The 14,539-nt window shown below is 35.0% G+C and overlaps 1 protein-coding gene across 5 annotated transcripts in view; it reads left to right on the top strand.

Moving 5' to 3' along the window:
• Nucleotides 1–13,049, top strand: part of GPR155 (G protein-coupled receptor 155) — a 38,585-nt gene extending 25,536 nt beyond the window's left edge. For 4 of the 5 annotated variants that reach the window (XM_005907233.3, XM_070358594.1, XM_070358611.1 and 1 more), the window contains 6 exons: nt 1,578–1,682; nt 3,893–4,029; nt 5,524–5,619; nt 8,138–8,202; nt 9,424–9,561; nt 12,662–13,049. In XM_005907233.3, the coding sequence (XP_005907295.1) occupies nt 1,578–1,682; nt 3,893–4,029; nt 5,524–5,619; nt 8,138–8,202; nt 9,424–9,561; nt 12,662–12,953 (833 nt within the window). In that variant the 3' untranslated portion in view covers nt 12,954–13,049. Of the gene's footprint in view, nt 1–1,577; nt 1,683–3,892; nt 4,030–5,523; nt 5,620–8,137; nt 8,203–9,423; nt 9,562–10,060; nt 10,214–12,661 lie in introns of those variants that run through there. The other variant, XM_070358616.1, reaches the window with a different exon arrangement.
• Nucleotides 13,050–14,539: the final 1,490 nt, after the last annotated feature.

The raw sequence follows: 14,539 nt of genomic DNA, 5'->3' as shown, positions 1-14,539 counted from the left end.
CTTCCCTACGGTCTGCTCTTTTCTGCTTTGCTAATAGTATTAATACATAGCACATTAGATGTCCAGCCTGGCCTCCCCTAATCTCAGAATCCAAAATAGTTCACTCCTCTCTGCCCCTCGCTACACATTTGTCAGAGACATGTGACTTGCTTATAAGTATGGAATTATAATTGAAAGGAAAATTAACCTACTTTAATATGAGATCAAAGGTTCAGTTAATAAAAGAGAAGGCAATATCATCTCTCTTATATGTGGAATCTTTGCGGGGTGGGGAAAGCTCATAGATACTGAGAACAGGATTGATAGTTGCCAGAGGTGGGGAGTAGAGCATAGGAGAAATGCTCTATGAAGGAGGTCAAAGGGTAGAATGAAAAGATAATAAATAAGTGTGGTGTATTACTGAGCAACAAACACACACACACACACACACATAAATAAGAAGGCTCATGTTTGAAGGGGAAAACTGCTATATGTGTATGTTCCCTACACATATGTCCTTGGAATGGGCTGGCTTTATATCTGTTTTGTTAACAATTTATCTTAGTGGATTTAAGCCTTCAAGTTCTGAAGATAAGAGGCAGAGCCAGATGTTTTCTTTTCTTTTTCAATTATTCTGTGGCATCATTATCTTAAATTTAGAAAGACATTTGTAATAGTTTTATTATAGATGATTGTTTTTATACTTTGAAATCTTTTTTTTATTTTTAATGACACTACTGAAAAATTAGAGCGTATTATCAGTGAACGTTTCAGCCTATGAATTAAGCTTTTTAGTACATTAAGCTCTAATACAGTTTATCACTGAAGTTATTCTATTACAATCCATATCAAGGAGCACCGTGTCCATGTCTGAGTGTGATGTTTTAAAGGACACTATGCAATTCTCTGAATATACAGAGTAAAATTACAGCTCTATGGTAGGTGTCTCAGTGTGACTTCTATAAACCAATCTACCTAAAAACCAGCAAGAGAGTTTCAGCAGCATATATCTAAAAATAAAAAATACAATTGCTTTTACTGCATCTTCTAAACTGGTAGAAGACATGTTCTTGAAAGAAGTGAGTTTTGAGCTAAACTTAGAAGAGGGTTTGGATGAATTCTGTGTCAAACTAGAATTCATCCAAGGAGTAGTGAAATCAAAGCTGTATTTTAGGAAAGTGGTCAAATTCTTATTTCCCAAAACACACTGGAAACTAATAACATAGCATGGATAAAAACGTCTTCCTTAAAAAAATTTAATTAATTACGGGAATTCCCTGGTGTTCCAAAAAAGATACCAGCTGGAGAACAAACAAAAACATTTTCTTTGTCTTATACAAAGAAGAGGCAGTATGTAAAGGGGCTGATCCTTTGTCTGACACTCCTTAAATGTTAATTTATACATAAGCACATTTAAATACTTTTTGATAGTTACCCATACATTGAGGCTGTATGGAAAATCTCTGTGTGTATATAAATGAATTCGGGGATTTGTGTTTTTTTTTTGGGGGGGGGGTTGTTTTATTTGGCATCTCTTTACATTGTCCATTTTTTTGTGATTGGACTCTCCCATCACAACCTATATTTTATCTATATAGGTTGCTGCTCCTGCTCTATGGGAAATGGTGAATTATGCTGCCCATCCACGGAGCCAGTAGCAGACATAACCACCAGTGGGTCTGTGACTCCTTCATTTGAGAAAAGTAAGTGCCTCTAGGCTATAAGGATGAGCCTAAGGAACAAACGATTTTTTAATCTTATGCCTTAAAAGAACTCTACATAGAATTTCTGTTTGAGAATATTCTCATAAGATGGAAGAAAGTGCAAATAATACAATAATTGTGCACAGATAGGGTATTTATTATTTTTTTTATTTGCATGGAAATTCTCCAGTAAATTTAACCCGAGTAGTAATTCCAAGAAGTTTGCCCTAAGGATCATTATTTTCTCTTTGGCATCTCATTTTAGAAGCTGAGACTTTTCCCCACTCCATTCCCCCAGGGCCAAGACTAATTAGTTAGTGCTTAATTACATTTTGAATCCATATGCTTTAAAATATGCCCTTTCTTAAAAAATAATAAAAATCTTTAAAAGTAATAACCTTTTGACGTATAGACTAATAAGCAGACTGAATCACATTTATGGTCTGAATTTCAAATTATTTAAAACAACTGAATATATGTAAATTGCAATGTACCTTCAGTCAATTATGCCTATTTTTAAAAATCAAAGTAGAGAGAGAAAGCCCACAAAGTCCTCTTTATGATGGAGCATGTCAGCTGTTTTGCTGCCAAATGTTTTTATATTTTAAAAATGTTGCAAATATAATAAGAAATGATGCATGCTAATCACTTAGCACAGTGAGTAATGTACAAACGAAATGCTTATTAAACGTGGAAGCAGGGACTTCCCTGGTGACCTAGTGGTTAGAATTCTGGCCATTCCCTATGGTGGCCCAGGTTCAATCCCTGGTTGGGGAAGATCCCACAAGCTGTGCAGTGCGGCCAAAAATAAATAAATAAAAACTTAAAGATAAGCATAGTAGCAGCAGCAGTTGTTGTATTATTGTTCGGGCAGATATTGAGCCTTCACTTACATTCAGCAGGAAACCTCTCTTGGTATCCAGTTACAGGTGTTTCAAGTTACTTGTGTGCCCCTTTTCTAAAGCTAATATTTCTTTACATCAGAATTCCCAAGGCTTTACTCCTTACTTTTTCCTTCCTACACAATATACCTAATAGTAAGGTCCATTGACAAATTCAACATGTGATTTGACTCATCAACCCCAGGTGGAGGGTTTTTTCCCCCCAGAATCCTGTTACAATTTGCTTATATCATTTCTCCATTAATATGCTGATTCCTGAAAAAACCTTTTTAATATAGGAACTTCTTAGATTTTCTGATCATATTTTATGAAAACAAATATTGCAATATGTAAAAATGCAGATAAAAGATAGTAAAATGGGTTTTATGCATTTTTATCATATTTGTACATAATATTTTAAGACCAAGTTTATTATATACACGGCTAGAATTTTTCAACACCAAGATATACACAAATAACTGTTATAAAACAGGATCATACTATATAAACAGTTCGGCAGCCTACTTTCTTTTTGCTATTAACCTTTATTTTGTGTGAACTTTCATCCAGGCTATTACTATTATGTCATACTATGTTTAATGCTTGTATGTTCTTTTCTAAAAAGAGGCTTTAGGAAATACAGTTTTTGTAAGCTTGAAGGTAAGAGCTGTAAAATGGTGTTTTTTAAGCCCTGACTTTTTGTAATAGACTGTATGTTAGACTAGCATCTGTTTTGTAAAAATGTTTTCTCCTACTTTTGATGCCATTGATATAGGGGAGCTGAGGTAAGAGGATAAAGGTTTCTTGTGAAAGGCTTCTCACTTCTCTTTTTGGCCAAAGAAAAGTCATGCTTATGATTTGGACTTGCTTCCATATGCAAACAGAACAAAGTGTAAAATATTTTTTATTTGGTTCCTTAAAGATCTTTTCTAAGCAAATTCTAAACTTTTTATGAAAGGCAAGTGGTAAATTTGCTTTGCTATTAGCCAATATAGGATATTCATACCAAGAGGTAGATTCTTTAACAGGAGAAACTTGTTTTTACATTAGCCTTAAAAATTTGTGTGTGCATGTGTGTGTGTTACACTGTCAAATAATGTAGAAGGGAACTATTGCATGTATTTGTATTTTTTGGATAAAAACACTCTACAAGTAGAACTCTCCTAAAACAACACGAAGGAGCCTTCTTTAGACTTCATCTAAAATAATATACTGATTCTGAGCTGAGAATGTGCATATGTAGTGGTTTGCTTAGGAAGTCATTATGAATTTAAAATGCATTCAAATAAAAAGCTCTGATTACAAATTGTTGTGCTTACTGTTTTATAGATGAACATTGTGTGAGTCGCTGTAACTCCCAGAGCTGCATATTAGCCCAGGAAGAAGAGCAGTATCTACACAGTGGAGACCAGCAACTGACTCGACATGTGTTGCTGTGTTTACTTCTCATTATTGGCCTGTTTGCTGTAAATGTTTCTTTTGATTTTGTTTGGGAGCCATTTCTTTAAATGTTTGACAAAGGTTTTTTCCAGGCATCTGGGAGAAACTTGGTTGCTCCTTCCCAGGGGAGTTGCAGCACTAGCATCTCCTAATCGTGAGCTAATGTTTTGGGAGGAAGAAGAATGAGTAATTCACATCACTCTGTTGCTTAAGTGCTTCAGTAACTCATTTTGCTTTGAATACTTACTCATCCTATGCTCTGAACCTAGAATTTGGAGTAAAACCAGTTATGTCTGTGATGTATACAAGGCTACTTAGTCCTAAGTTATTCCTTGACTGACTTCAGTAGATAAATGTCTACATGGTCTCTCAGAAGACAGTCCTCAGACAAATAAACTTTTAAAAATAATTTTACATTATGAAAATAATACAAGGACTTCATACAATGGATACCATAGAGAAAAGAGGAAAAATATCCATCATACTATTACCTTCTCTTTTTTAATATAGTTTTCATGGTTCTAATAATACATACAGATTTATGTCCTGCTTTGTGACTTATATCAAACATTTTCATGTTGCTGCAAAAGTGTTCTAATTGTTACTTTAAATAGCTCCTCAATAAACTATAGAGGATATGCATTACAATTCACTCAATCATTTTCTTATGGATTGTTCCTAGATTTTTAGAATTCACTAATAAACATCTCAATGCAGTATATTTCCTTATCATAGATTCTCAAAAGTTGGAAAACCTGGATTAAATAGCATAAATATTTTTGTGTCTTTGGATACATTCTATTAAGTTGTTTTCCAAAGGAGTAGTATAGGTTTGTAAAGTACTCTCACCAACATTGACTATTACAGATTTTTTACTTGATAATTTTATAAGTGAAATATAGCACTTCATTTTAAAATGCATTTCTTTGATTATCAAAGCATTTTTAAAAATTAGTTCTACAAAGTCTTCTTTTGTGAATTACTAGTTATTATATAATTCTTTGTGATGGTTCAAGTATAACTAGCCTAGTGATAGGCAATGGACCATGTAACCTATGAAGAAACTCTCTTACACTTTACACACTGCAATGCTTGTTACATAGAATCATATCAGCCAGCACCATTTTAGCTGCTGTTTAAGAACAAAAATCAAAAATTAAGAAATGGTGCCAAGAATTGCTGCTCGGTGATGTGATTGTTTTCACTGTGTAAAACTAATTTTAAAATCAGACCTGTCTTAGGCTAGTTGAAGTCCTGATGTATTATGTAAGCTTCTGTATTATGGCTCATGTCTTCTTTCTTCAAATCTGATCAGAATAGATGCTGTTTGAATGACACCTGTCAAGAAGAGAGGTTTAAACCTCGTTTGAAAGACAAAGCCTCTGTATTCTCTTGGTGTTTTTCCCTTTAGTCCTTTTCTTCCTAATTATTAAGTAGATAAATTATTGTACTATGTTCTGGATAGAGAGATATGATCAGCTTGCTTCATTTTAAAGTCCTATTTTCTCCTTCCTTTACAGAATCTTTCCAGTTGTTTATGGTGGCTATTCAACCAAGAGCCTGGGAGACTATATGTTGAATTACAGTTTTTCTGTGCTGTGTTTAACTTTGGCCAGGTATTTATTTACTGAGAACGTTGAGGAGTTTCTGTTTTCCTGGATGGTTTGATTAGGAGGTGGTAGTACGGATGTTGTTGTTTTCTTCTAAATCAAAAGGATTTCGTTTGTTTGCCAGCTGCTGGTATGCGTGACAGCTGACAGCTGCTGCCTATCTCCTAGTAGAGATGAATTATTATATTGGTTAAAGTCATCAGAATGCACACTGAGTGTTTCAGTCAGAAATACCAAATAGTTTTTTGCTTTGGTTTTGAGATAAAGGATGGTAATTTAAGCAGGGACAAGATGTTCCAAGTTCTTTTTAAACTTCATTGTAGCCTTAAGAAGTTACTTTGGGAAAATGACTTAACTTCTTTGAGCCTTTAGTTTAGTCACTTATTTAAATGCACAACATTTCATTTACATTTTGTTGTTTCTTGAACTATAGGTACTTATATTCTCTTTTAAAAAATCATGCGGCATATAAATAAAATTTGACCAAGGATAGTAGATACGATTCCCTCAGAGTGTACCATATGCCAAACATTTTAAGCATTTTACATTAATTATTTCATTTAAACATCACAATAATATCTGTGAAGTAGACTCTTACCCCCTAGTTTAAAAATTAGAAATTAAAATTCCATTGAAGATTTAAGAATAAATGAAGGTGTCCTTGGTGGTGTAGTGGTTGAGAATATGCCTGCCAGTGCAGGGGACACGGGTTTGATCCCTGGTCCGGGAAGATCCCACATACATCAGGGCAGCTAAGCCCACATGCCCTAGAGCTTGGGCTCTGTGAGAAGAAAAACCACTGCAATGAGAAGCCCTAGAACCACAGAGTAGAACTACAGCCCTAGAACTACAGAGTAGCCCCTGCTCACCACAGTTAGAGAAAGCCTCTGTGTAGCAAAGAACACCCAGAGCAGCCAAATATAAATAAATAAATAAATATTTAAAAAAAGAATAAATGATATTTTGCATACTGGGAAAATATTTTCATGTGAAAACTAGACATTTTTATTCCACTTCAATCCCTTGCTTTTTAATTAGAAAATATTAGTCCCCAGATTAAGTATCAGGTTGAAAAAATACAGTACTTGAAATCACTGGGTTTGCTTATTAAACCTGAAATAATTGGCCATATGACTTAGTTAACATGTATTAGTATATAACATGCATATTTAGACAGACGAGTGACCTATCCATTTATTATAGTCAGACATGAGCATGCCAAGGACTCCTTGATGTCCACCTCACTGTGGTACTATTTACAGTCTGAACTATAAAATACTAGGTTGAAAAATCATAGTCTTACTCAGTATCTTGCATTCAGAAAGCCCACTCCAAGCTGAGCCATTCCAGGACTGGGACTCACAGAGCTTCACAAACAGAAGCTACTGCCAGGAATGTTGCGTTTGAAATGCGGCCCCCACAACTTATGGTTGAAGTGCTTCAAAGAAGGGAGAGAGATACAAAACCTGCTCCCATTCCATTTTCCTCCTGGGGAGGTGTGGTAGTAGGATCATTCCTTTCTGGTAGTGTATAATGTGAAGTGCAGACAGACAGATTCTTCATGTCACTGCATTCTTCATCTCGCCCACACCAACCTGCACGAGGATCCTTACCCTGCTGTGCCTGACAGATGGCAGTTCCCAGCCTCCCAACTTCCCAGGCAGTCCTGATCGTCCTGCTGTGTGGCTAATAGCTGGTGCTAGTTTGCCTCATTATGCCCAAATTCTTCAAACTCTTTGCCTAAGCAGTAGCCAATTTCATTTCACATAAATTTTGTTCAGTTACTTCATTTTAATCAGACACTATAGCACTTGTTAATTCTATTGTCTCTGAAGTTTTAACAGAAAAATAATAAAGAAGTACTTAAGCATAATGGGAGATATTTTCTTTTCTTTTCAGAAAGGGGCAGAAAGATCCACAGCCCTTAAATGTTTTCATTTTTCTCCAGTAAGCTAGCTTGCTAGTGTGGTTGCCCAGGACTCATACCACCCATCATAATTAGCAGGAAAGATGATTGGGAAGAGGCAGCCAAATACCATAAAACCATCCCTCAGTATCCGAAGGGGATTGGCACCAGGACACACCCTTAGGTACCAAAATCCATGGATGCTCAAGTCCCTCATATAAAATGGCATAGTATTCGCATACAACCTATGTACATCCTCCCATTTACTTTAAATCATCTCTAAGTTACTTATAACACCTAATACAATGTAGTGCTATGTAAATAGTTGTCAGTACACAGCAAATTCAACTTTTGCTCTCTGGAAATTTGTGGAACTTTTTTCCCCAAATATTTTTGACCCACAGTAGGTTGAACCCATAGATGCAGAACCTGTGGATATAGAGAGTCAACTGTACCTGCCATCAGGCACTGAACTTTATAGAGTCTGCCTGTGTGTTCTATTTAAAATGTTGCTCTAATCACCAGAGGTTTACTTCCCCAAGCACTAAAGTTTTTCATTTCTGTCTTAAACTTTTATTGTAGAGCTCATAAAATAATAACCTTTTTTTCCTTCCATAGGGGTTTATTTCCTTTGGCATCTTTGGATTGGACAAACATTTAATCATCCTACCTTTCAAAAGAAGGTAATTTTAGTTTTGAAATAAAGCTATAACTGTAAAGGTAATGACAAAGCCATTTATTAAGATACTTAAATGTTTAATTAAGCCTTTAGAAACTTCTAGGAGACTACAGAATGGTTAACCTAAGCACCATAGAAAGGTTTTCTGTTGATTCACATATTTGTTATATATAACTGCAGGGAAAATGTCAGAAGAGCTGTCAATAATCCAACATTGTAATTTGCATTTTAATAGGAATTGATGAAAACTGACTTCTGTCTATGCCATTAACTATATAAAATAAAATGAAACTTGAAAATGTATTTGCAAATGGAAATAAGAGGCGGTATGCTCCCAAAGGTCTATATTTGGTTGTCTTTCTCCTTTGACAACAGGATTTTTCTATCACACTGACAATTTATAGAAAACTCAAGTTTTCTTCTTTTTAAATTTCATTTTTTAAAACTGGCTTGGTGAAGAGTTTCTTGAATTCAGGTCAGGAATTTCTTTGTGAAAAATAATGAAGTGGGAACACTTCACCTTCGTGGTAGGAGGAAGTGGGGATGGGGGAGAAATTTTGTTCTTCCTTGTTTGTTTTCAAAGTCAAAATTAATAGAAACTAGAAGTGCTAGTGGAATTTATCTTATAGGCTATATAAAAGTGCCCAGTAAATGGTTCCTCTTCTTCTCCTTTTTTCCATCATCATTATTGAAATGTAGCTGCTAGGGTTGGTCACAATGCTTTGAAGAAAGAAGAAGGCGTAATAGGAAAGTCACTGCGCTTAGTCATTAGTTTCATGATGTGGATCATTTAAGAGAGTCAACAGATCTGCTGTCTGGGTTGGCAAAAGAGAATTGTTCTTTATATCCCATTATTTGTCTCTCTGGTAAATTAAAATTTAAATTAAATTAAATCGCTTGATCGCTGTATATTATTTTTGCATTTTAAAACTACAGAATGTAGAATAAGGAACTTCATTTTTTGGTAGATCCTGAAATAGTTCAAACATGTCTAGAGGGTTTATAAAATGTTCAAGTCTTCTGCCCAAGCCTGCTCTGAACAGGAAACTAAATGCAGGTTAAATATATTTCTGCTTCAGAGACTAAGATGTCTGGGTGTTGTAAATGACAGCTGTGGTGAATGATAGCTTTGGAACAGCCATATTGACGGAGTGATAAGCAAGAAGGAGCTCTCTCAGGGCTTTTCTTTCCTAAAAAATTTCATCCTAAAATTTTTGGTTTTCAGACTTGAATTCCTATGGAACAGTAAAGAAACAGCAGAAAATAAGGATTCTTCTGTTCCTGAGGAAATAAAAATGACCTGTCAACAATTTATCCATTATCACCGTGACCTCTGTATCCAAAACATTGTGAAGGAAAGAAGGTAAGTACAGGTTCTAGATAATTATATATTAGATGATTAATTTTGGTTTGTGATAGGCTAACATGCTTGTAACTAACTTTGTTATTTTCAATAACACATATACACATAAAAGTTAAAATAGCTATAGGTCAGTTTATAGTTTAAGAAACAGCATTTATAAAAGCCATATAACTTTAATTTTTACATTTTTAAATGCCATTTATGATTTCCATATAAAATATGGAAACTTTAGAATGAACCAAAATATAGCAGAATATTAACATTCAGTTCATGCTGGCCATTAATATCTCTCACGAAACTTTGAATTTTGTATTTAGAAGTGATTTTATATTCCCTATCTCCTAAGGATATGCTAGTAATATGCTACTTCATATTACTAATGATATTATCAAGAAAGTAAAGTGAAATTTCTGTCTTTTAATTAATTCTGCTGCTTATTTTTTGACCTCAAGTCCTAATCTTTAGTCTTTGACATCATATTTATTCTTCTAATCCTCAGGCATGGAGTATACAGCAGGAAAGAATAAGCAAATGTTCTAGTGCCAATATATTTGGTTGTCGAAAAACAGGAAAAGAACAGAACATGATATAAAGAAGCAAATACTTTTTTTTCTGTAACTGAAAAGTTGAAAATCTATGAAAATTACCATTCAGGATAATTTATTTACATATATTATGCCACTATATTTCATTAGAACCAGAAGGTATCCTGATTCTGCTAGTAGAAAGGGAATTCACTGGGTGGAGACCAACACTAAAACTCAGTCCCTGGATCTGTCACTTTGTGGGAGATTACTAGCTGTGTGACATTGGGCAAGTTCAGTTCTCCAAACCTTAATTCTCTTCCTCTTTAAAATATCTAGCTCTTGGGGGTTGTTTGCATTAGATAACAAAATCTATGTAATGGGCCTAGCCTAGTTTCTGGGAATGGTAAGCTATGAAGAAAAATGAGTTTCCCACCCCTAAAGGGCCAAACACAATGATTTCAAAGTACAATCTATGGATAGTTTCAACAATTTAAAATTGCTTTGTCAAATTAAGAGAGGGAACTCTGTGTTAGCTCCACCAGGCCCACTCTGACTGCTGACTGTTAGGAAGCATAGCTCTTGCCATTTGCAGGGCTGCCAGGCTGCCTCCGTCCCAGATGGTGAACGGGCACAGGCTGGCTCCAGTCCTCTGTCACTCTGCACAACTTCCTAGACTGCAGTTGTACTGCCTGATCAGTCCTCAGAAGCAAATATGAAGCAGCTGGTGTCCGGATTAGAAGGTGTAGGGCTATATATTTAAAATCAACAAGCAGGAAGAAGGCTCAGACTTGGGATGTAATATTCAGGCTTTTGTTCAAAGTGATGTTTGTCATTGCAAAGCATAAATTAAGATATCCTATTACTAAGTAAAATACTGATGTTACAATAATATTTATGTACTTGAGAAATTGTTTCATGTGTATTAACTTTTTAATTTTTATATGAAATGCTAATTTATATTCATGATTAAATGTTTTAAAAGTTTTTGTCACCTGTTTCTCATTTCATCTTGATTTTTCAGCCACTGTTTTCCTATTGTCAAGCACTTTAGGTTTTACAGCTTGACTAATGCTTGTGGACAGATTCATGTATTTGCATTAGGAAGACAAAATTTAAATAATTAAGAAGTAGGTTTATAATTTAAAAATTAAAAATAATCTGAGAAATCTTATGGAAATTCCTCCAAAAATTAAAAATAGAACTGCCATATGATCCAGCAATTCCACTTCTGTGTATTTACCCCCCCAAAATTAAAAACACTAATTAGAAAAGGAATGTGCACTCCTTTGTCCACTGCTGTATTATTTACAATAGCCAAGATATTAAAAAAAAACAACAAACAAACCTGTGTCCCTCAGTAGAATTGATAAAGAAGATATTGTGTGTGTGTGTGAATATATATAGTGTATACATATATATACACAATAGAATATAACCCAGCCACAAAAGAAGAATGAAATCTTGCCATTGTGACAACATGGAGGGCATTATGCAAAGTGAAATAAGTCAGATAGAGAAAGATAAATACTGTTTGATTTCACTTATATGTGGAAACTAAAAAAACAAAACAGATGAGCAAGCATTACAAAACAACAGAGTCATAGATACAGACAACAAACAAGTGGTTGCCAGAGGGGAGAAGGGTGAAGGGAGGAAAGTAGGTGAGGGAGATTAAGAAGTACAAACTCCCAGTTGCAAAATAAATGAATCACAGGGATGAAATGTACAGTGTGGGGAATAGAGTCAACAACTATGAAAAAAACTCTTATATTTATAGCAAGACAGATCTCACTTATCCTTTCCCTGCTTCATAAGGCAACAAATTCCTATCATATCAATAAGATTATTTTGCTCAGGACATGAAGGCTATTTGTGGGCACTGTGATAAGCAGAAAATATTAAGGTTTGATTTGAGTAACTTAGTAAAAATTGTCACTTTTTGCTGCTGCTGCTGCTGCTAAGTCGCTTCAGTCGTGTCCGACTCTGTGTGACCCCATAGACGGCAGCCCACCAGGCTCCTCAGTCCCTGGGATTCTCCAGGCAAGAACACTGGAGTGGGTTGCCATTTCCTTCTCCAATGCATGAAAGTGAAAAGTGAGAGTGAAGTCGCTCAGTCGTGTCTGACTCTTAGCAACCCCATGGACTGTAGCCTTCCAGGTTCCTCCATCCATGGGAGAACTTTCAAAAATATTATTTAATGTTCCTGAAACAATTATGTATTTTAACTAAGAGTATAACTTATAAAATATGTAATAGGTATCTACAGAACTCATCTGATCATAAAAGACCATCTACTATAAAAAGAATATTTCTCTGTTGATGCAGTTACATTATCTAAGTCATTAAGTGTTTCTGTTTTCACAAGCATGGCATATTTTGTTTTCCTCTGGTAGATCTTTCTAGGGTTAGGCGATTTAACAAACCCTTTATATTCAGAATAGTTTCATCCCTGTCACCTCTTAACTATCATGCTGTCTTTCCCTGTCTCCTGTTTTTCCTGGCTTGTCTTCCATCATGCAGTTCTGATACCAGATTTACAGAACACATGGGTGAATCATTCCTTTGACATACAGGTGTGGTGCAAAGACTTCTGCCGGGACCTTCTGTGGCTGTGACTTGGTGAACTGGCTCATTGAAGTTGGCCTCGCCTCTGACCGTGGGGAAGCTGTGATATACGGAGATAGACTGGTGCAAGGGGGAGTCATCCAGCATATCACCAATGAATATGAATTTCGGGATGAGTACTTGTTTTATAGATTTCTTCAGAAGAGTCCTAAACAGAGTCCTCCCACTATTAATGCGGACATTCCCCAGCAGGAAAGATACAAAGAAATTGAGCATTCATCCCCATCCCCTAAGACCTAAGTTATGAAGGAGACAAGCCCACATGGAGTCATACTTTAGCCTCAGATCTGTTACTTATTAGCTGTGGGACCTTTGGCAAATCACCACGTTTCTGAGCCTCAGTTGCCTCTCTGTAAAAATTGACATGTTCCCTCTCCATGCTAATATTCTGTGATTTTACGTGTATGTGTAACACACAGAAAACTGACTTAGAAAAAAGAGAACCAAATCAAAATTTAAAGTTCTGATAATGAATATAGTAATTACTATAATTATGTCAACATTTTAAAACATTGCTTCTTCAACTGTGTGCTATAATTTCAAAATCAACATCCAATTTACTATTCTTTTAAATTGCCAAATTTGGCAGGTGTGCTGCTGGGGGGATATGGTCCTTAAATTATGACCATTTTGCACTTATTGATAGCATTTCCTAAAAGAAGTTTAATGATTGTAATGAGAGGCCTTCTTATTCTATTTTTCCCCTTTCCTCGGCAAATAGTACTCATTAAAAACTAGAAGCACTTTTTTTTTAAGGTTCATCTTCTCTTGCTTTGCTATCCAAAATAGTAATCTGTGCCATTAGGAGGGGAATAAAAACCTCCATAAATATTATTATCTCTAAAATCCATCAACAGAAGTGTAGTCTAATCTTTAACTTTTGTACTAAAAATAATAATTTGAGCAGATGCATTTAAATTTGCCAACAAAATTATTGCCATGTGAAATATCATTTCTGGTGTTTGCACAAAGCATCTCAGAGCAGAAGGATAACCCTATACCTTTTCCCTGCAGTTAAAAAGAAGAGAAACTATGTAATTCAAGTCAAGATTTTTAAATTCTTTACCTAACATCCTACTGTTACATATACAATTTAGTTTTAAATATCCATGTATAAAAATTTATACATTTGAAAATTATTAAATGTTGCCCTCAGATAAGCTTTACCTTCGGTCAATTAAAGAGACATCTATTCGCATGACCTTTGAACCTCTACTTAACTGCTAGGTGTCAGTACTGGTTTAACTTATTGAAAACTGTTTCAAATATTTATTTGTCTCATACTTTTTAGTGTCATATGTAAAGGCCATTTAGAAAATAATTTATAGGGTTAAATCACTGCCTTTTTAATGCAACAAAATGTAACAACAACAAAAAAAAACCCTGCATGGAAGCCTAGGGTATTTAACGAGTAAATTACACATTAATGTGTAGTATTAATCTATACCAATTTTAAGTTTAATAAGGGAATGGGGTTTTCAGCAGAACTGTCTTGCTACGTAACTTTTTTTTTTAATGACTACATAATAACTCTCAGAATGCTCAGGAGTAAGCATAAAGCCTCACTGCTGTACCAGGAGACTTAGAGTGATAGCAATAAAGATACTAATTCATATGCATGCAAGCAACACAAACTCAAGCGGGGAATTTGTTTTGCTTGTGAACAAGTCATATTACACATGTTATTTGCATGAAGGGAATTGGAAGCATCTTTTTCCATGGAAGCACTAAAAGAAAACCCTGACTCAGAAAGATCTGCAGTTTCAGATAATGGAAGTTTTTAAGAGATGTTTTTAGAATTAAGGATATGCTAGTTTTATTAAATA

Source organism: Bos mutus, chromosome 2, assembly GCF_027580195.1.
Source record: "Bos mutus isolate GX-2022 chromosome 2, NWIPB_WYAK_1.1, whole genome shotgun sequence".
In the NCBI taxonomy this organism is placed as follows: domain Eukaryota; kingdom Metazoa; phylum Chordata; class Mammalia; order Artiodactyla; family Bovidae; genus Bos; species Bos mutus.
This window is presented reverse-complemented; position numbering and strand designations above follow the sequence as displayed.